The following is a 22881-nucleotide window of genomic DNA, read 5'->3' as shown; positions in this document are numbered from 1 at the left end:
TGATAAGGAAGACCGAATTGATGCCTTTGAATTGTGGTGTTGGTGAAGAATATCGAATACACCATGGACTGCCAAAAGAATGAACAAATCTGTCTTGGAAGAAGTACAACCAGAATGCTCCTTAGAAGTAAGAATGGCAAGACTGTGTCTTACATACTTTGGACATGTTGTCAGGAGGGATCAGTCCCTGGAGACGGACATCATGCTTGGCAAAGCACAGGGTCAGAGAAAAAGAGGAAGACCCTCAATGAGGTGGATTGACACAGTGGCTGCAGCAATGAGCTCAAGCATAACGATTGTAAGGATAGCGCAGGACCGGGCAGTGTTTTGTTCTGTTGTGCATAGGGTTGCTATGAGTCGGAACTGACTCAATGACACCTAACAACAGTAGTTCTTTGGAAACATCTGCCACAGGCTGTCCTCTCTCTCTTGGTGGCAGAGCTCACACAATGCTGAATTCAAACTACTGCATTAGCGAGGCTTAAAATCTAGCTCTCAATCAGGAGAGACTTCAGATTTTGAGTAGAGAGCCCTGTCAATGTGTTCCAGAGTCTAGACCAGTGCCAACCACTAGAGCTTTCTGGGATGATGGGAACGTCTGTCTCTGTGCTGTCTAATATAGTAACCACTACTGAACATTGGAAATACAGTGCGCATGACTGAGGAACTAAATGTTTAATTTAATTTAAATAGCCATACACGGCTAGAGGCTACCATATTGGACACCATATTGGACAGCACATGTCGACAATGTCCAACATAGAAACTGTAGAGAAGCTCAGATTAGAAGATTCTGATACCAGCTGCCATTAGCCAAGCCCTGTACTTACCTCATTTACTCTTTACCCCAACACTGGGGAGGAGGTATGGTTATTTTCATTTTACAAATGAGGGAATAGTGGGTCAGAGAGGTTAAATGCAGAACTTGCTCAAGACCACACAGCTGGTAAGTGGCAGAGTAAGGACTTGAGCCCAGGTCTGTCTTCTCCAATGTTCCTGTTCTGAACCTCTACACTCTGCCATGGGGACGGGGTCCACCCAACAGCCCTGAACTGGAGCAAGATGACTGCATCCGGTACCTGCAGTGCAAGAAACAGGACCCAGAAGAAAGGTGCCTGCTTCCACGGTGGCACCCCACAGCACTCACTTTCTGTGTATCCCAGAGGTGTTCAGAAGAACATCGGCAGGCCGCCTCAGTCCGAAACCCCTGCTATGAATAACTACAGTCAATTTAAGTTACTAGACTAAAGCTGCCAACCTTCTGGTTAGTAGTCAAGCACTTAACCATTTATACCTCCTAAAGCGAGGCTGAGATTCTGATATTTTCCTTATTCACCAAAGGTTGAAGGTTTTTTTTTGTTCCCCCCCTGAAGGAAGAGAACCTGTGTTAGGTCAGTGTAAGCAGAAGCTTTAGAGACTTTCCACTCAATGTGGTGAGGGGAGCTAGTTTCCCAGCTCTGACCCTGTTGTCTTTGAACTCAATCTCCAGCATAGGCATTCTACCTGGATGCAACCAAGAGGCTAATTAAATGTGTTCTGAGCTGCAGGAGCAATGACGATCTTGTCTGGAAACAGAGCTGAATGCTGGGGAGAGGTTAACAGAATTAATGCTAAGTTCCTTCTCACTCCTCATCCACAGTTCCCTCTGCAGCTTCCAGGATGGATTAGCCTCCGGGATGTGGGCTTGGCTTAATGAAAATGTCACTTACTTTTATCCAGTCGTATTACTTCTTCCCGTGCTTCATGACAACTATTACTGCAGATAGCTAGTGTCTTTATGGCATAATGTGATGCGGTCTGGCCTCCGGTCTGGGTTTCAGAATGGAATCAGAAAAAGAAAATCAATCCTATGGCTATTCTTGACCAGAAACCACGGTGTAAAGCCGTGATTCGACTAGTGGTTTCCTGAGCTTCTAAAAAAGAATTCCACTGAGAGCGGCTCGTGCTTCCTGGTGAGCAGGCCCTGTCCCTGCTGGCATGGGGTGCCACTCACGGCCTCTCGCATGCAGCCTGTCATGTACACCTGAGTAATTGCCTCTGGGAGGCTGTCTGAGAGAAGGGCTGAGAAGGCAGTGATGCTGTCCACTGGCAGCTCTACCAAAAAGGGAAGGAAGAGGAACCCTCCTGTGTCATTTCCCCATTTGAGCATGAGAACTGAGTGCTACGGCTGTCAGGCTGACAGTCCTGAATGGAGAACACCATGAACCTAGATCACTTTAAGAGGTGACGACTGTCAAATCATAACCCCAAAAGTCATCCACTATAGGCTCTTTAAAATGCACGCGTGTGTGTACGCATACACAATGCACACTTGTGTGTGTGCAACCAGCAGCCTCTGGCTGCTGCTGGGGCACAGAGAATATTGAGGGGCAGACAGCGGCCCTGAGTTGTATGGAATGAATGATGGTCATGTCACCAGCTAAGTGACAGCCTAAACTGTCCACCTCCTCACTGTCCCAGCAGCAGCCCCGCAGAGCCTACCCGACTCAGCCTGGGGTGCTATGAATAACCTCCCTCACACAGGTGGGTGAGCGTCACTAGGCACAAACGTCACGGGCGGCTACGAAGACAGCAGCCTTGTAAGTCACCTTGCCTTTTCAGGTGAATCTAGTTAATGGTTGAACTGACTCACTTAGATTCGCTGCAGGCATTTCAGGGAGAAAAAACCTGAATATCCTTTTTTCATGTGGTAACTCTGCACTCTATGTATCTCATAAAAGGAATTACACTCACCACTCTCTAAAAAAAAAAACTAGAAAACATCAGGGGCAGGAAAGCATGGCCAAATTAATGAGCCTCAGAAACCTTGCTGAAAGCCGCTCAGACCATCTTTATCAAGGGCAGAGGCCATGCATTTTTCTTTTAAATTCTTTCTTTCTCTTTGCATTTCAGGTTTTTTTTTTATTTTTTAATTTTTTTCCTCCCCCCATCCCCTGGTAGGCAAATCTTTGTCTCAATGGATTTGCCTATTCTAGGTATTTCATGTAACTGGGATCATATAGTATTTGTCCTTTTATGTCTATTAGCAAAATGCTTTCAAGGTTTATCCATGTGGAAGCATGTATTAGAACATCATTCCTTCTTATGGTGGAATAATTTTCCATCGTATGTATATACCACATTTTGTGTATCCATTCATCTGTTGATGGACGCTTGGGTTGTTTCTACCTTTTGACTATTGTGAATAGTGCTACCACTGAACACTGGTGTACAAGTATCTGAGTCCCTGCTTTCAATTATTTTGGGTTTACACCTAGCTGTGGAATTTTGGGGTCATATGGGGCAGTTCTACTCTGTCCTATAGGGTCGCTATGAGTCGGAATCGACTCGAGGGCACTGGTATGGTAATTCTATGTTTAACTTTTTTTGGAACCTCCAAATTGTCTTCCACAGTGGCTGTATCATTTTACACTCCTACCAGCAATGCATGAAGGTTCTATTTTCTCCACATCCTCATCAAGACACCATGTATTTTTAAGTTAGCTTGGGGGAGAAGCAGGTTTTATGGATGTATCTACTGGCCAATTTACTTATTTATTCAACAATCTCTTATTAATGTTCAAAGCACTGTCCAGGTGAAGAGGCAGAAGAGAATCTGTATACTTGAGAAGTTTAAACCAGGGCTTCAAACCAGTTCATTCTTGTTCAACACTCTACTGAGAATCTGCATTTCCTCTCCAGATACACTGTATTACAATCTACATTTTAACAAGATCTCCAAGCAATTCTTATACATAAGAATTCTTACTTATAAGAAACACCTGGGTATCATATTAAAATGTAGATTCTGATTCAGTATGTCTGGCTGGAAAGGCAAATTCTCAGCAGGGGTTGAGCCCAAAAAAACTGCTTGAAGGTCTGGTTTAAAGTCTAGCAGGAGCGAAACTGTAACACGTTAATGGAACAACCCCCACTGCTGTTGACTCATGGTGGCCCTATAAGACAGAGTAGAACTGCCCCACAGGGTTTCCGAGGCTGTAATCTTTATAGAAGCAGACGGCCACATCTTCCTCCTGCTGAACCGCTGGTGGGTTTGAACCACTGACCTTTCAGTCAACAGCTGAGCACTTAACCACTGTGCCACCAGAACACCTTAACAAAACAAAGCCCTCCGTAATTGTGTGCCCCCAAATAAAATATGAGACTCCTTGAAATTCAAGAAGTTGTAACCAGTGAAGTTATTTTACCTTTAGGAATGTCATCATTTTCTTCACCACTCCTGCTCGCAGGGCCTCCTCAACAATTTTCAGAGAGGAAGGAAGGGTCCGGCTCAGAGTGCCAGCAGCTCTCTGGGGTATGCAGAAAGGAAAGGACGATTAAGTGTTCTTTTCAGAAATGTTGTTGACCTTTAAAAGTTAACAAGCAGCCTGGAGAGGTGAAACCAATCTTGGTAGTGAACAAAATCTGCACCTCTATAAAAAAAAAAAAACAAAACGTAATGGCCAAATAATAGATAGCAAGTATGATTCTTTTTAATAGAGTTGCTGGAAAGGAGATTCAAAGAATTGAAAACCTTGTCCCTTAGCACAGGGCAGCCCGTTTATTTCCGCTTTACACAGGACCAACAGGTCCACCCCTAGGAGTGGAAGTCAGCCCCTGGATACCCACAGTGCTCTGACATCAGCAGGTCCCTTATTAGCAGCCAGAAGTCAGGCTTCCTACATTGATCGTCTCGATCTTTTATCTTTCTGTTTCTTGAATCTTTGTCTTTTTCTTCTACTTCTCGGGAGATTTCTGTATTATGAATCTAGCACTATCTTGAATCTCTCTAAGGATACAAATTATAGTTGTTATTTTTTTTTACTTCTATTTCCTAAATTATTTCTGTTTCCTTTGGATCAATTTTTCTGTTTGCTTATCTTGGCTTTTCTATTTATGTGGGAGGCTTTCCTGAAATGTCTGGTGATGCTTAGCTGCTCAGTTACATTTAAGAAAAAATAAATAAAAATGTTTTGTATGCCTTATTTATGGGAAGTTTGCTGACTGGGAGGTGGTCCCCATTAACACCTGTCATTGATAGTTGCCGTTGAGTCGATTCTGACTCATGGCGACCCCACGTGTGCAGAGTAGCACTGCTCCATAGAATTTTCAAGACTGTGACCTTTTGGAAGCAGATTGCCAGGGCTTTCTTCTGAGGTGCCTCTGGATGGGTTCAAACGGCCAACCTTCCAGCTAGTAGTTGAAGGCTTAACCATCTGCAGCACACAGGGACTCCTTCCCTTAATAGTACACTGTGAAATTCTTTTTCTCTAGTCTTTCAGTTCCTTTAGAGAAAAAAATGCTCTGATTTTATGCCTGGGAGATAGACACCTGGCTTCAAATGCAGTTTCCCATACCTCTTCCTTCTGGCCTTTGTCGTACCTGCTATTTTGGAGACTCAGTTCTCTCTACGGCATGTAAGGCAAATCAGCTACCTTCCCAGTTGTGCTCCCCTCCATTTACCTTACAGCAGGGTTTCTTCAGCCTGGCTTCATTAATTACCACTCCCTACAGCTGTTATCCATTTTCCAGAAACTTGTTGAAATTACCCATTGAACTTGCCTTTTGCTTTGTCGATATGGGTTTTTACTTAAAAAAAAAAAAAAAATCATGTCTTTAGTCTTATTGAGATCTCCACGGAGAGAAGGAACATCTTGTGTATTATCATATTATCAGTGTTGTTTCCCTAATCTCCTTCTTACAGATCCTAGAATTCTGCTGAAGTTGACGCTACAGATCTTTGTCAGGCCTAGTGCAGGGGAGAGAGATCCCTACTGAAGGACCAGATTCCCCTGGTGAAGCTGCAACCTTGCTCAACAGCTGGAAAGAAGCCAACTGTGGCACATGCAGAATCCTCAGAAAATCTGGCCCTCAAGGTTCCTTGAAGGGTTATCTAGGGACTAGTGTAGGCCTAGATGGCCTACCCTGGGTGGTACAAATGGTTAATGGGCTCAGCTGCTAACCAAAACGTTGGAAGTTCTAGTCTACCCAAAGGCACTTGGAAGAAAGGCCTGGTGATCTACCTCCAAAAATCAGCCATTGAAAACCCTACGGAGCACTGAGTTTATGTTAATGGTAGTAGAATGATTTGGAAAAGGATAACGAGAATGATTGCACAACTTGAAGAATGTAATCAGTGTCACAAAATTGTACATGTAGAAATTGCTGAGATGGCACATGTTCTGTTACATATATTTTCACCATATTAAAAAAAAGAAAACACCATGGAGTACATTCTGACCAATGTGGGGTCTCCATGAGTCAGAATGGACGCTATACGACTGGCTTAATTGGAATGTAGGCCTAACCTTAGGACTAGACCACCCAGACAAGCCCCAAATTCCCAAGAACAGTGGTGCTTGCCACTTTTGGGGTCCTGGACATCTTTTGAAGAGCTGATGAAAGCTATAATGGCCCTCCCATGAAAATGCGCATACAGTTAAAATTTTCTACACAATGGAAGGGGGATTCCAGGAAACCGAAAACATTCATGGTATGCAGGTTGAAAATCCTTCTCCTATAATGATAATGTCTGCATTGGCTTCAGGGAAGCACTATCCCTAAACAGGACATGTTGGATCTACTTAGAAATTTTACTAAAACTCTGGCACCAATGCCAGTCTGTGATCCTTGAAGGGCTGGATTCCCTGCCTAGATCTGACCCTGATTGTCCACTGTCTCTCTAGGTTTTAGGGTCCTGGTACTGACAGGTAGAAAAATGGGGTGATAACTAATCTGCACGAAGGACACATCCTAGGATGAAGGCAAAGAGCCTCTTGAATCATATTAACATTCTCCTGATGCGCTGCACTAAAGATAGACCTTTCTCAGTTTTCTTATCCAAATGTCAGAAATAAAATTTGGAAATCCATTTCAGCATATATCTCCAAGGGTTGTCTCAGTTATTTAGAGCTGCTATAACAGAAATACCATAAATGAATGGCTTTAACAAACAGAAATTTATTCTCTCACAGTCTAGGAGGCTAGAAGTCTGAATTCAGGGGCCAGCTCCAGGGGAAAACTTTTTGTCTCTGCCAGCTCTGGAGGAAGGTCCTTGCCATCAGTCTTCCCCTGGTCTAGGAGCTTCTCAGCACAGGGACCCTGGGTTCAAAGAATGCACTCTGCTCCTGGCATTACTTCCTTGGTGCTATGAAGTCCTGCTGTCTCTCTGCTCACTTCTCTCTTTCATATCTCAAAAGAGATTGATTCAAGATACAATCTAATCTTGTAGATTTAATCCTGCCTCATTAACATCAGAGAGGTAGGATTTATAACACATAAGAAAATCACATCAGATGACAAAATGGTTGATAATCACACCATACTGGGAATCATGGCCTAGCCAAGTATATATCTTCGAGGGACACAATTCCATCTATAACAGGGGTTAAAACAATTATGCATAAACAACCTCCAGATCACTGGCTTCAAAATATGGGCCAGGCCTTTCTGACTATGGAAAAAGGGATTCCAAATAAAATCACTCAGCCTATCCAATTTCCACAGGGATATTTTGAAACAGAACAAAGCCGATAGACTGTACTATATAAACTGGTTAAATTCCAGACCATAGAGAACAGGGATCCTTAACTTGGGTGCCTTGATCCAACATGTACACAGATGGGCATCTGGGGATCATCAGAGCCCGAGAAACAGTAGGCAAAGTTTGGCATGTATGTGCTATAGGCATTGTTCTGTGGAGTGTATACAACATACCTAAGAGAATTAACTGATTCTTAACATTATGGTGACCTCGAAAAAGTTAAGACCCACTGATATTTTAAAAAAACAAACAAAGATGAGACCAATGGAAGTCATTTCTGGATTTCTCTGGGAGAAGCTTACGGTCAAGATTCCTCCATCCTGGCTGTTCAATAGTGCCATGCACCTTCTGCTCACCTCCACGGCCCAAGCCTATCATGTTAGAGGGAAGGGAGAGGAGATTTAATACCCTGGCAACCTGAATTCTCTATGGAGCTTCTCTGAGCTCTCAAATAGAACTGACCACTCCTTCCTTTGTCCATAGTTCCCTCACAACACCTTCTATTATTGCTCTTATTTCTTCCCACATCTGTCTCCCTTAAATACATGGTAAAACCTTAAGAACAGAAACCACATTTGGTTGACTTTGTAAATCCAGCACCTAGTACTATGCTCAGCACATCCTGGACCTTTGGTTAGTGTTTCTGAATGAATAGATGACTGGTTGACTCATCCACCCCTTAGCACAGCTACACTGTAGACCATCCATCTGTCTTTCCCCATTCCCACTGCCAGTGTTGGCGTACACATTCTTCTATTCTCTTTGTAAAAATAAGAGCAGTTCTATGCAATTGAATGTGTTTGGGTTGCCCCACGGTCCCAGGCAGGGAAGAACACTGTACCTCAGAGACAAAGGGGGAATCCAGACACAAGTTCATCAAGAGACCCAGGAGTGTATACATGACCTCTCTGAAAAGGTCCATATCCTCCTCACACTTGGCCTTTGAAAACAAAACAAGATAATCAATGACCTTTATGCCTTGCTGCTTTTCATGGTCAACTCTTCCCCTTGACAAAGGTCTCAACACCACCCACACTCCCTAAATTGTCAATGTGGTGAGCTTAATGGTATTGGAAGACCCAAGACCAGTTCCTCAAGTCAGCATGAGAGAAGAGGTGTTTAAACTGAATAGGTGAGTTGCTAACATGAGTGATCAAGCCAAGGTCACCAGAAAATCCTTGAAACCTCTCCAGGGTAAAGAAGACTCAACCTGGAGGGGTTGTAAGTCTAGCAGTCCATATAATGTCTAGTCATAAAAGAGATAAACCACTTACTCCAGCACCCTCAGAAACAGCCTCTTTGGAACAGCCAGATAATTAAGAAGATGCAAATGTCCCCAAAGAGGATAAAAGGCCAACTTGAAATAGAAAAGCTAAAATACCATGAGGCCCAAGCAGGCATCCCCAAATTCTTCACAGCTAGCCATCTGTCTTCGTGTGGGAGCATCAGTGCTGAGGTTTCCCATAACAGCAATGCACTGGCAAAGAGCTGAGGGGTTGGTGATCTTGGCATTTCTCTTCTAAGAGTGAATCAAGAGAAAGTGAACCCTCAGACAGCAGGTAACTAATGCCATCATTGGGGCCCTCGCTCACCCAAACACCCTTCATGTCACATCGTGGGGCATCAATGGAGTCACACTGGCAACAGGATGAAGGTATACAGGGGGGTAGACCCAAAAGGTCCTTGGTCTGGAAATCAAGAGGCCTCGGGCTTAATCTCAGCTCCTCCACCAACCTTCCCTTCTCGGAGCCTTCATTTCCATATCTGTGAAATACTGGTGCCTGAGTATGCTCTCTAAGGTCCTCTGAAATTTCTATGGCTTGCTGGGGACAGAGCCCAGCCACACTATGCTCTCTTAGGAGAAGTTCCTCCCCCTTACTATTCTTCTGCCTCATCAGCTCAGATTGCCACCCTTGTCCTCCAGACAGGGACGATTTTTGTTCAGGGGACAGGGTTGCATGTGGTACTTACGAAGGGACTTAGTGTCAGCAGGAGGCTGACAAACTCTCCCTGCCTTCCCCTAAGATGCATCCCATCTCCAGCTTTTTCTACTCTGTAACCAGTCCCCTCCGTATGCTACCTCCACCTGTCCTGACTGCCATTGTTTTCATAACTGAGGATTGTGTAAATTCCAGCTATGAATAAATGATTAGTCAACCTGCAAGCCTGAAAGACAACAGGAGTTCTGATGTATAATTTGTGTGTAAACAGCTCCACCCATGATCTTGAGAGTGTCTGTCACGGGTGACAGAAATGAGGGCTTGCTCACCAGAACACCTATGAATGTAGGGAGAACACCTGGAAGGTTGGCCTGGAACCAGACTTGGAACCTATGAAGACAACATCAGCTGTGATTTATTTCTACAGTACACAAACCATAATATAAATACAGTGTCTTGGGTAATGTAGCAGACAGTTACAATCTCTGGCCCCATGTGATTTACAACACATATGGATGATTCATTCTGAACCAAAAAAATGTCACTAGGTATGTAATGTGGTTTTAATTTTTCCAAGTCTGGAGAATTGCCTTTGATATTAAACAATACAGCTCAGATGGCAACTCTCTTAAGCAGAAGTTTCAGAATTCTTAGGCTTCTGCCAAGCTGAGTTACCACCCCCTCTTCTTGCTCAGAGTCTATATGCTATGTGTGTGCAAACAGCAAATACAGTGCAAGTGTGTTTCCTCATCACAGCCCTCAGGAGGGTCCAGATGCACTCATAGCTCCACACGCTAGAGCAGCTATTACATGTTCCCACGCATGCCAGCTCCCTCACTCACTCCCTATTCACTCCCTCCCTCTCTCACCCCCCTACTCACTCACTCCCTCCTTTCCCTCCCTCCCTCCTACACTCACTCCCCATTCCCTCCCTCCCTCCCTCCCTGCTTCCTTCACTCCCTCACTCACTCCCCTGCTCACTCCCTCACTCATTTCCTTACTCACTCCCTCACTCCCTCCCTCATTCCCTCACTCACTGCCTCACGTTCATTCAACAAACTCTTGCTAAGCAGTTACTAGGTACCAGGCACCAATTAAGGGAAGGAAGAACCTTCTCGGACACATGGTTGACTGGCTACTGTGAGAGGTACAGTTTTAAAGATGTTGAGGACCTTGTCACCTGTGCTCAGAGGGACTGGATTTGGAAGTGGCTGACCACAGGGGACCCCTGGAAGGCATCAGCCCTACTGCTGGTGAATCTGTGGTGCCCAGTCTGAAGCTCTGCCTGTACACTGCTCATTGGCGAATCTGTGGTGCCCAGTCTGAAGCTCTGCCTGTACACTGCTCATTGGCGACTCTGTGGTGCCCAGTCTGAAGCTCTGCCTGTACACTGCTCATTGGCGAATCTGTGGTGCCCAGTCTGAAGCTCTGCCTGTACACTGCTCATTGGTGAATCTGTGGTGCCCAGTCTGAAGCTCTGCCTGTACACTGCTCATTTTTGAGGATCAGACAGTTGAACAAAAGTGTAAGAAGAAATGCCACATTCTGGAAATAGAAATTACCTTTTTTCCAGAGCCAAGTCTGTGAGCAGTTCCATGGCGGTGTTGGCCTTCTTATCTGGGAAATCAAGAAATGACACCAGGGCCTCCAATAACCTGTAAAAACCCGTAACAACCTCAGAATGGGCTGTCCTCGAACTGACAGCATCCCTGACAGGGTGACTCGAAGGAAACCAGGAAGGAAGTCAACATCAGGGTGAAATAAGCTGAAAGGGTGGTCTTGCCTTGCTCATCTAGGAAGCCCAGTGAGACAGAACGCTCTCCTATTTGAATGAATCCACCTCTTAATGTGAATTCCCAGAGGGTTGGACAGTTTTAACCAAATTTCTCCCTCTTTTTTTAATGTGGTAAAATGCCCAATTACATATAATTTACTGTTGTACTGTTGAGTGGCATTAAGTACATTCCAGTGTTGTCTAACCATCACCACTGTGTACAGAACCTTTTCTTTACCCCCTGCCCCCCTCCAAGAAAAAAAAAAAATCCCTGTACCTGTTACGAAGTCACTCCCCATTCCTCCCTCACCCTGCCCCCGACAACCACTAATCTACTTTCTGTCTCTACAAATTTGCCTACTCTGGACAGTTCATGTACATGGAATCACACAATACATGCCTTCTGTGTCTGGCTTCCTTCCCTCGGCATAATATTTTCAAGGTTCATCCGTGTTGCAGCATGTATCAGCACTTCACTCCTTTTTATGGCTACACAATATTCCATTGTCTGGATATACCACATTTTGTTTATGCGTTCATCAGTTGGTGGACATTTGAGTTGTTTCAACCAAACTTTCTTGATTATCGGACACCAACTTGGAAGGACCCTCTGGTGCCTCTGCCATGTGACTCTGGCTCCACTTGGTCCTGATCAATAACCTAGATAGCATCTAAAAGTCATCTATTGATGACTGACGCTGGGAGGCCCTCTAAGTGTGGGAGATGGAATAAAGATTTTTTAAAAATTCTGACAGGCTGCTTAGTAAGTCAGGTTAAACTCAAAGTCCTCCAATTAGAGCTGGAAATTCTGCATCAGTAACAGAATTGGGAGACCTGGCTTATAACTGGCTCATATGAAAAAAGATTTCAAGGCTTTTAGCTAACTGCAAACACAGTATGAGCAAACCGGTGCAGCAGCCAAGGAAAGCTAACGCAATCTCAGGCTGCTCTATCGGCAGAACGATGGAGGTAAGAGTAACTTACTCACTCAATAAACATTGTGCTCAGTACTGGGATACCACACTGTACTCCTGTTCTCTCAAGGAAGGTAAATGGTATGAGGTACTATGACAACAGATGCATGTTAAATGGGCCACCGAGTCTACCTGGGGGCTAGGAGGAGGGCAGAGAGGAAGCAAGGCCCCGAAGAACAGATGACATTTGAGCTGTCTATTGAAAGTGCACTGTTGGCAATTTGTTCCTTTCTGCAGTCAATCAACAACATTTCAAGAGCACTTACTATGTACCAGGCAATGTGGTAGGTTCTGGGGCCACAGAGATGAAACAAGACAATGTCCCTGCTCCCAGGAGCTGGCAGGACAGGAAGCAGAGCATCTGGGGCACACAGCAGTCACAGAGTGTAAGACATAAAATGGCAGGGGCACATTTGGTGAGCTGTTAGCAGTTTCTTATAGTTAGTGCTGAGGGCTTGAGCGGGGACAGGGAGCATCAAGGCCAGAGAGCTGGACAGAGTCCAGATCACCGCAGACCTCCCACAGCCTGCTGGAAAGTTGTGCTTTACCCTGCAAGCCTGTGTTTTCAAAGTGTGGTTGGTAGATGACTTGCTTTCAAAAGAAGATGCTGGTCCCCTCAGTTTCTGAGTGGGAAGGGGCTCTAGAAGGCTGCGTTTTGACAAAGTCCCTGGGTGACTCCTAGGCATTATATTTCTCAGTGGTTGGAGAACAATTGTTATGGGTGATGGAAAATTACGTCAATATTTCAAGTAGGAAAATAATAGGGTATATGTGCATCTCAGAAAAACCACTCTTGTGGTACAGTGGAGGCTGGCTTGGAGCAGGTAGCACAGGAGACAGAGAATCCATCCAGGGGAGAGCTGTGATGGTTCAGGTACTCAAGGTCAAGGGACTGAGCTGAGGCAGTGGCAGAAAAGAGGTACAGTCAATGAAAAAGAGGCACTCGCAAAGACCTATAAGGCATGATCAGAGATGTTGGGGAGAACCAGAAAGAAGTGAAGCCAGAAGATGCTGAGGATGTAGAACTGACACTACAGGCTCTTCTTATGAATGTGGGAAGAGAGGTGCTATGGACTGAATTGTGTCCCCCCAGAATATGTGTTGTACATCTTAACCTCTACCCCTGTGGTTATAATCCCATTTGGGAATGGGTTGTCTTTGTTATGTTAATGAGGCAGGATTAGTGTAGGATATGTCTTGAGTCCTTCTCTTTTGAGATACAGAAAAGATTTAAACAAGCCAGCCAGCCAGCAGAGATGGGGAGAAAGATGCTGAGCCGCATGGAGGTTACTTAGGTGCAGAAGCTCGAAGAGACAAGGCCCTTTCTCCAGAGCTGACAGGGACAGAAAGCCTTCCCCTAGAGCCTGCGCCCTGAATTGGGACTTCTATCCCCCTAAACTGTTAGAAAATAATTTCCTGTATCTTAAAGCCACCCACTTGTGGTATTTCTGTTATAGCAGCATTAGATAAGTGAGAGAGGAGGGTAAGCTTAGGATTCCAACTTAGGCAACTGGATGGATGGAAATGCTATTTATGAAGATAGGAAATTCAGGTAGAGGGTCAGGTTTGAAGAACCACTTTTGGATTTTTTAAGTTTATGCTACCTGTGGACATAGGGATGGAGATATCAAATGGCAGAAGGGTGTTTTCATCTAGCGTTCAGAGACAGAAACTTTTCAGTGGTAGTTAAAGCCATGGACAAGGAGAGGGTCAAGGGCAAGATCCTGGTTCCCCTGACTTATAAGGGGTGGCAGTGTAAAGGGGGCTCACAAATGTAACCAAGAAAGAAATGCCAGGAGGCAGGAAGAGGGCCAGGAAAGATGATGTTGTGGAGTTCCAAGAAATGTGTAGGGATCAATAGAGCCAAATGCCATAGGGCAGTCAAGTGAGAGAATATCCGAAGAGTCCATTGGGTTTGGCATTTGGGAGTACGGGCCCTGCACCAGCCATCTCCATCTATGGTATTGGATTTCTATAGTCTTCCGTTCTAGGAGGGGTCTGGAAGCCAAATCACCTGAGGAATGGTGGAGGGAACTAGGATGTTTACCTGGAAAAGATCAGTGTCTTTGGATATACTTTTCAGAAACAGGAAAGTAGGAGGGTTTGATGAATTCTGTAGTGCTTCAGAGGACAGAGCTAGGTCCTCAATGTATGGTGGCAGCATTGCCCCCAAAACAGTATTGGGCAGGCAGATTTGAGTTCAGTGTAGGGAGATGATTTTATATCAACCAGAACAGTCCCCGAGTGGGGTGGGCCTCCTGAGAGGTAAGAGTCAGGGCCTCTCATTAGCTGGGGAAAGATCCCAAGGCTATTAGCTATTTTAGTGCCCCTCCCAAATCACACAGAGAAAAATATAACAAAAACGCTGGAGTCTTCCTAGGAGGCTGTATTGGGGTGCTACTGAGGGGACGGCTGAGCTGAGCGGGGCTGGACGAGATTGTTTCTAAGGCCCCAGATAACTCCAAGCTTCTCCAAGTCCCTAACTTCCTCAGCATATCACAGTGTTTCTGCTCTTAGAAATAATTGGTTTTACAGTTAGTTCAGATTCCTCCTTCACCAACTTAAATCTGTTTTCTTCAGTCTGGAGGATGAATGCTAATGAACCTGAATCACACTGAAGATGAGACAGCAGTCTAAGATCATCTGGGCGTTTTGACCTGTGAGACATAAGCAACTAGGCTTCCTCACCATGTGACAAAACACACTTCCTAACTGGACTCATTACCTAAAGAGGGCAGTGTGTCCCCTTCTGCTCCTTCTCATCTCCTTTTTTTTTTGGTGACAGATTTTATGCTCTGCTGACAAGCAGCTGTCCCTCTGGGTGGGCCACAGGTCAGAAAATGGTCTAGCGTAACTGATAAATGCAGTTATCACCTCTGCTTAGGACCCTGAATGTAATACCCCGGAGAAAGAAAATGATTATGAAATTATTATTGAGTCTAGACCATACCCATGATACTAGTTGCTTTCATTACTCTGTCAGACGCTGTCTGCTGGCTCACCCTACAGACATTCCTACTCCCTCCTATTGTGCCTGACTTCGCTATAGAAGCTGGAACCATTAAGTCCTCATTTTCCCAGCCAGGGTAACCAGGTGACACAACTCTGACCAAAGAGAAATAAGCAGTAGCTTTTCTTGGTAAAAGGGACAGACCTGGCTGGTGCTAGTCTATCTTAGGTGGAGATGTGATGCTTGGAGTTGCAGCAGCCTTGTGTAGCCATGAAGGGAAGGTCAAGAGAAGGACAGAGACCCTCACCCTGACATTTCTAGGCCACTTAATAACAGCAGCAGCTGCCATCTTTTGTCTTTTTTTGCTATGTGAGAAAAACAAGCCAGTCTCTATTTTGCTTAAGCTTCTCTTGGTCAGGTATCTGTAAAAGGCAACAGAAAATATCACATACATCACCTCCCTTAATCTTCCACCGTAAGTCCACTTGACACTGGGGCTCAGCAAGGTTAAGTAACTTTCCTCGGTCACATAAGTAGAAAGTGACGCAAAGATTTGAGCACAGGACTGCCTGAATCTAAAAACCCAGCACTTTCCACAAAGCAACACTGGACCTCACTCAGTCCCTCTTAGTTCAAAATCCCTTTAACTTCTCATTTGAGGGCAAATGTTTTGGAGGGTTGTGATATATGTGCCTCTCTGTGAGTCATGGGACCTGTACACAGCCCTGTCCTGCTTCAAACCATCTCACTTCACTACTGAGAGCCCATTACATCTCCTTCCGGTTTAATTGGAGATGGACATTAATGAGAATAGTGGGCATAAAGGTAATAAGCTGAGGTTTCTTTGACTGTCTAAAGGGAACGTGCAGGACTGCACAAGGTGATCATAAGTACCACTGTCCAAGACAGTGGAAAATTCAAATGGAAACTCAAGCAATTCAAAGATAGCTGGGGGAGAGACCTTACGATGACTACAGCTACATTTACTCAAAGAGGCAATGACCAAAGAAGTGTGACTGCAGAATCATTTGACATTTGAAATGTGCTTTTGGAGAATTTAACTCTGTTAACAATCCATTTGCCCAGATGGCTGAGTTTCAGGACTTTGAGGAGGCCTTTTTTGTGAGCCCCTGAAGTGCGGCGACGGAGCTAGCTAAGAGTGGGAGAGTCACAGCCAGGCTGAAGAACAATCCTGCCCTCAGCACACAATGGACTCTCTCACCTAGATGGGAAAGATAAGGCAGGTCTCAGCTGGGTCCAAGGAAGATCTGACAGGGCTTTAGTTTGGGCTCCTTCTGTTGCTGGGGCTAGAGAATAGGAGTTGGAATCCAAGGAGCAGGTGGAGACAGGTGAGACTCCCTTAGTTACTTGCTCCTTCCACATTTGTGAAATGGGGTAATAACACCTACCCTGTCCACCCCATAGGATGAGGGGAGATAGAATGAAATCATAGTGAAATGAATCAGAAGGTGAATCCCTGTTTTTAGATCATGTATGGAACGTTTATAAAGCTAGCTATAATCATCACCACTGTTTCTACAGGGTGGAACCACATGAAATTGCTGATATTCAACCTTTTTTATCTAAAAAATGGCAATTTCATCTGTTCAAACTAATAATCTTTAAATAGAAAAACACAGGGCAGAATCACTGTGTTTCACTAATTTTTATCAAGTCTACTTAGGAAAGAGGCAGTTCTATTCCTATTGCCTTAAGCCAGGGAAAGACCTAATTGGAATAGTATTTCAGACATGATTTATTTATTGATACTCCACGTTGTTCCAGAAGGGGTTTATGGACATGCAAAAGAAGACAGTGTTATCTCAAACAGGAATGACAGAAGAAAAATAAAGACAGGAACAGGGTACTCCAAGGACTGAGGCTAAAAGGGCTGAAGCAAATGACATATTTTGAGTGAGGGCTCCAAATCTGGCTATGGAAGTACTGCCATGCATACTGTCCACAGTCTCCGTGAGATGGAAACAAGCCAGCTGCCCAGAGGAAGTAAAACTGTTTGTGTACTAAGTTCAGACAGGAGTTTGGCCTCCTGTGAAGAAGTGTTCCTTTCCAAGGCTCTTTCTTTTATTGACCTTCAATAAACTGTGACGGCACCTCACACATCAGAGATATGAGACGGGCAATAGGAAAGTCTTAACTTGTCAGGTGGTGGTCTGAGATAACCCAAGCAAGATCCCACCAGCAGGGCCTTACTGGGTCAGGTCAAGGTGGCTGAGGATCAGGCTCCGTCCGTTCTCGGTCTGGGCGATCTGCAGCAGCAGGGCCAGGCTCTGCTGCTGGATGGTCATGACTCTGGAGTCCAAGAGGGAGGGCAGCAGCTCACCCATGTCAGGGCATGTCACCAGCAGGCGCTGGTTTTCCTCTGCAAAACACAGGGGCTGTCAGCCTTGTACACACTTAAGACGACAACAGCAATCAAGCCAGTTCTACTTCCCTCCATCCCAACAGGGGGCTCATTTCCTCACCACTCACTTGAGAGGCACGATGTTGAAGCAGTAAGAGGATGGGTTCTAGAACCAGACAGCTGGGTGTGAATATCCTTAACCAAGTTACTTACTCACTGTTCCTCGGTTTCCTCCACAGTAAAATGAGGATAATGTCCTACCTAATGGAATCATCTGGAGTACCTGGCTGGTACAAGTGGTTAAGGCACTCGGCTGCTCACTGAAAGGTTGGAGGTTCTAGTCTACCCAGAGGTGCCTTGGAAGAAAAGCCTGGCTATCTACTTTTGAAAAATTCACCACTGAAAACACTGTGGAGCCCAGTTCCACTCTGATGATGCACACGGGGTCACCATGAGTTGGAGTTGGCTCGAGAGCAACTGGTTAATAGAACTGCTGTGGGGTTAAATGACTCGATATGTGGGCATGTTTAGAACAGGGACTGGCACACGTAACTTAACCATCATTATTATTGTTGCCAGAATGCTCTTTGGTTTGTGGTATCTGGAAATGTGAGGAAAGGGAAAGATATCAGCCTAATTGTGGAGTATCTTTAGATCATGACTCTTCATACGGCCAAAGCAACCATTTGAATTCTTTTTAGAAAACTAGAACATCATATGGAAACATTAATCAATAAATCATGCCCTCCTTCCAAGACTGTAAGCTATATCCAGGGTGGTGGCATTGGATTAAGGAGGCTTGGTGGCATGGTGGTTAAAGTGCTCAACTGCTAACTGAAAGGTCAGCAGTTCGAAATCACCAGCGGCACCGTGAGAGAAAGATGTGGTGGTCTGCTTCTGTAGAGATTTACAGCCTTGGAAATCCTATGGGGTTGCTATGAGTCAGAACCAACTCAGTGGCAATCGGTTTGGGTTTGGGTAAGTGTTGGATATCCCCCCTTTCACCTGGTTCATTTTCTGACCAGATACAGGAATGTTTGAGAGCAGGATATACGCTGGAGGATGAGGTTAAGGTATGAAACAGAGCATAGCAAACTGGATGACACAGGGATGGGACCCATCACCTGGGTTGCCTTCCTCCAGGATCTCCCCTCCACTGCAGTAATTGCCCATTTACACACAGCACACAGCAGTCAGGTAGAGGACACACATCAGGGCCTTTCTGGGCCCTGAAAGAGCCAGGGTAGTGGGATTGCAATGAGATCTGACTGGTAGCCCACATATCAAACTGTGTTTTTATTGCAACATTATATCTAAATCCTACAGTTTATCTATGATTACCAAATTAAACCAAACCCATGGCTGTCAAGTCGATTCTAACTCATAGCGACCCTATAGGGCAGAGCAGAACTGCCTCATAGGGATTCCAAGGCTGTAAATCTTTCCAGAAGCAGACTGCCACATTTGTCTCCTGAGGAGCAGCTGGTGGGTTCGAACGACTGACCTTTTGGTTAGCTTAACCACTGTGCCACCAGGGCTCCTTTTACCTACGATTACTCCTGTCTATGTCAAGTACCTGCCACCCGTCTGTCAGTTTGTTGTACTGTAGTGGCGTGCGTGTTGCTGTGATGCTGGAAGCTATGCCATCAGTATTTCAAACACCAGTAGGGTCCTCCATGGTGTACAAGTTTCAGTGGAACTTCCGGACTAAGACAGGTAAGGAAGAAAGGCCTGGTGACCTATTTCAAAAAATTAGTCTATGAAGACCCTATGGATCACAACAGAACATAGTCAGATATAGTGCTGGAAGGCCCTCAAAATACACAGTGGCTGTAACAATGGACTCAAGCATAGGAGCAACCGTGAAGATGGTGTAGGACCAGGCAACATTTCATTCTGTTGTACACAGGGTCACCATAAGTTGGAGCCGCTCAACAGCAACTTATGACAACAACAACGTCAAATACATGCAAGTGACTTTTGAAAATGAAAAGTGTATATTTTTTCTTATACTGGAAAAGTAGCTCATCATAAATTCAAATAACACAGAACAACTATAAAAGTGAAAATGAAAGTCCCCTTCTCTGTATTCCCTCCAGGTCTGCCTACTCCCCATGGAGCTGTTAGTCATCCTTCACATGAATAATGCTGAAAACATTACACATCCTACCCTGTAACTGGCTTTTTCCTTCACTCAATAATATATCACACATTTCCACATCCCTACTTTTAAACATCCCTTGCCCTTCATAAAAACTGCTTTTTGTTTATGGAATTGGATGTACCAAGATTTCATTGATCTGAGATAAAACATTTACATCACAGGCTGTGTCTGACAATTTTTTTTCAGACATTAAAAGAAAAAATATGTCCCCCAGGTTCAGAGAAACCAAAGTAAAAGGGTTGCTGTGTTAGATTCACCCTGAATTAACACACTGTCGCCCAGCCCTGCCCTGCCCTTCTCTACACTCCTGTAGGAGGACTTCCAAAACCACCACCCTGAGCTGGTCAGGGTTCTACACAGATAAACAGCGCATCTGGATGATGATATTCCCATTGCCATCAAGTCGACTGAGACTCCTAGCGACCCTATAGGGCAGAGGAGAAATGCCCCACAGGGTTTCCAAGACTGTAAATCTCTATGGAAGCAGACTGCCACACCTTTCTCTCTTGGAGCAGCTAGTGAGTTCAAACTGCTGACCTTTTGGTTAGCAGCCAAGCGCTTAACCACTGCGCCACCAGGGTTCCCTGTCATAATTCCCTTCCAGAAAGAGGCCCCCTGATTTTCCAGTTTTCGAGAACTTAAGATGTTTTTCCTCCCGTTGAGGCTGCAGATTTGACCATGAAACTTTTAAAAGTTCCTCTACTAAATCAAGAAACATTGCATTATGTCACATTTGTTCAGCGTTTTACAGTTACGAACTGTGTTCACAAACTCTCTCATTGGGCCCTACGGCTGCACAGTGAAAAGGAGACACAGAGCTCCTTATTCCCATTTTCCTTGTTTTGTGTTGAAAGTCAGACCTTCTCCTACGAAGACAAGTTTTTCTAAAAAAGAGGGGAAATTCTACATGAAAGTCACCCAAGCGGTAAGAAAGATCGGGCAAAAATGTAATGAACCCCAGAAGATGCTAGTATATAAAAACTAAGAGTTAACACAGTAAATAAAATCACCGTGGGCTTTTACACCCTAATCAGTGTCAGAAGATGCCAGTAGGGATGGTGGTAAATCTCATGATGCTGAAATGGGTACTGTGGTCAGCAAAAATGGGCAATATTTTTAGACAGACAGGAAAGGAAAAATTCTGTCCCCTCTTCCCCACTGCCAATGCATGAGCAGAGGTCAGGAGTCTGCAAAGAGCAGGGAGAGTGGCCAGGTGAGGAGACCACTCGTTATGCTGACAATGACCCTGCCCACCATCCACTGGGCAGCGTTTCAGAGTCCCCAGGTGGGTAAGGAAGGTGACTGTCAAGGTGCTGGAGATACAACCGCAATGCAGCCCTTGCTTTTCAGGGGTGAGGAGAAGGTCTAGACATCAACTCTCTAGGGCTTGGCCTGCAGGGAGGACAATCAGGCTGCCACCTTAACAGGGCATTAACTGTGATCAGAGGCCATTACCCAGGCTTACCGTTCCCACCGCACACTGCTTGCCAGAGCCGGAGAACAGACACACAGACTGTTTCTTCAACTGCATCGTTTCCTGCTGTGGAAAAGCACCTAGAGTAGAGGAGGGAAAGCAATATTAAATCTGGAAATCAACCTTGACTTTTCATTCGGTTTCATTTCATTTGTTCTCAGACTTGCCAAATGTGGGTTTGAAAAAGTAATTTGATAGTCCAGACCACAGGTCACCAGGGCCATTGGACTGCTAAGCTCCAGGACAAGAAGATCAGGGCTGCAAGGAGGGAGGGTGAGGGGCCTGGGACCAGGGGCAATGGCTGCACTGGACCCAACGAGCTGGTCACTGGGCCCCCAGACCGCTTAGGGTTACTGGTGTCCCCCCGCTCATGTAAATGTGTGCTGGTGACTCCAACCCATACCACCTTCCTAACCCTCAGGAATTGCTCCAGAACAGGGGAAATACGAAATAACATCACAAGTTAATTTACTAAGCCACCTCCTACCATATGGGTCTCTCTTCAGATGAAATTATAAATGGGATCAGTCAGGGCCCAGCTGATCTCATTTCCTGATATGCTCAGCAAATTGCAAGAGAGAAAAAGAACAAATAGCAATCCTGCAAAAATTGGTGGGAAACCAGCAAGAATGGTCAAGTCTTTGTGGTTTGCATGGAGGCCCCCTGGGAAGCACAGCTGCCTCTCTCCCCAGTGTGAACTGCGGAACTCAAATGCCCCAATACCCAAGGCTCGAGGGGTGTCCATGGAGCAGCTTCCTGCTCTTCAGGGGGCCACCACTCCCTGACTGAAGGGCAGTGCCACCCAGTAAAGTTGCTGCATGACTGACTGCATGAGCCATGGCTGTTTTTCCCTGCATTGGCATTTGGGCTACCTTTACAAATGTCCCTACCTTCTTATGACCTCATTGTCACCAATGATACTGAATCCATTGTGTGTTCTGAATAACGTTTGTTCTGTGCCTGAAACAAATTCACAGACAGCCACATCAGACTCCTGAAAGGTCTGGCTGGTGTCTAGCTGCAGCACAGCCAACTGATAATGAGAGACTTGATATGGGAGGTCAAGGTCACCAAATTAACAGTTTGGGCAGAAACAAATACTTTTACCTTCTGAAAAAAATAAATGTACCAAATCAGCCACTCAGTGCCACAGTAAGAGGGATGTACTTGTTCAGAGGAGACCCGAGCAGGAGCAGCCCCATGGGTTATCTGCACGAGTCATCATTTTGTAATCTTTAGAGACATGCCAGGAGCTGCTTAGCCTCCAGGAAGAATTGCCATATCCATCTGCTCTTTAATATTTATTTCAAAGCTATTTCCAGGCTCTAGAGAGGAATCTATGATCTCTAAGAAACTGCTGAAGGAAATATCTGAGTACTTTCCACTGTATACTACCGGGAAGTTTGGAGACCCCATCTATTTGTATAAACAACAGTCTGTCACTGAGGAACAAAAATTATTTAAGCCCTGGAACCAATGTTTACAAGAGCTGGTTAAAGAAAACGGCATGGCTGTCATTAGTAGGAAGAGAGCCGTTGTTTTCTCTGAAATTATTTTCACATCCTTAACAGTCATTAAACGTATGTGACAGGGGTGAACCTTACATGTTATCCTATAAGGTTCTAAATGGGCTAGGCCCTGTCTGCCACTCCTGTGGTGGGGGAAGATGTTAGGGGTGGTATGGGATATTTGTGGTGTATATGGAGAGAGCCCTAGTGGCA

The 22881-nt window shown here is 45.1% G+C and overlaps 1 protein-coding gene across 1 annotated transcript in view; it reads right to left on the bottom strand.

Moving 5' to 3' along the window:
* TTC12 (tetratricopeptide repeat domain 12) overlaps positions 1–22881 on the bottom strand; it is an 86450-nt gene that overhangs the window by 6167 nt on the left and 57402 nt on the right. The window contains exons 11-20 of the mRNA XM_049857089.1: positions 22051–22120; positions 21152–21240; positions 17372–17540; positions 11025–11117; positions 9792–9852; positions 8904–9041; positions 8364–8462; positions 7825–7893; positions 4188–4289; positions 1710–1809 (exon numbers count right to left, since the gene is read on the bottom strand). Coding sequence (XP_049713046.1) covers positions 1710–1809; positions 4188–4289; positions 7825–7893; positions 8364–8462; positions 8904–9041; positions 9792–9852; positions 11025–11117; positions 17372–17540; positions 21152–21240; positions 22051–22120 — 990 coding nt within the window. The remainder of the gene's footprint in view (positions 1–1709; positions 1810–4187; positions 4290–7824; positions 7894–8363; positions 8463–8903; positions 9042–9791; positions 9853–11024; positions 11118–17371; positions 17541–21151; positions 21241–22050; positions 22121–22881) is intronic.

The sequence above is a fragment of the Elephas maximus genome, chromosome 17 (genome assembly GCF_024166365.1).
Source record: "Elephas maximus indicus isolate mEleMax1 chromosome 17, mEleMax1 primary haplotype, whole genome shotgun sequence".
Classification (NCBI taxonomy): domain Eukaryota; kingdom Metazoa; phylum Chordata; class Mammalia; order Proboscidea; family Elephantidae; genus Elephas; species Elephas maximus.
Note: the sequence above shows the minus strand (reverse complement) of the source record. Positions and strands in the feature narration are given on the sequence as shown.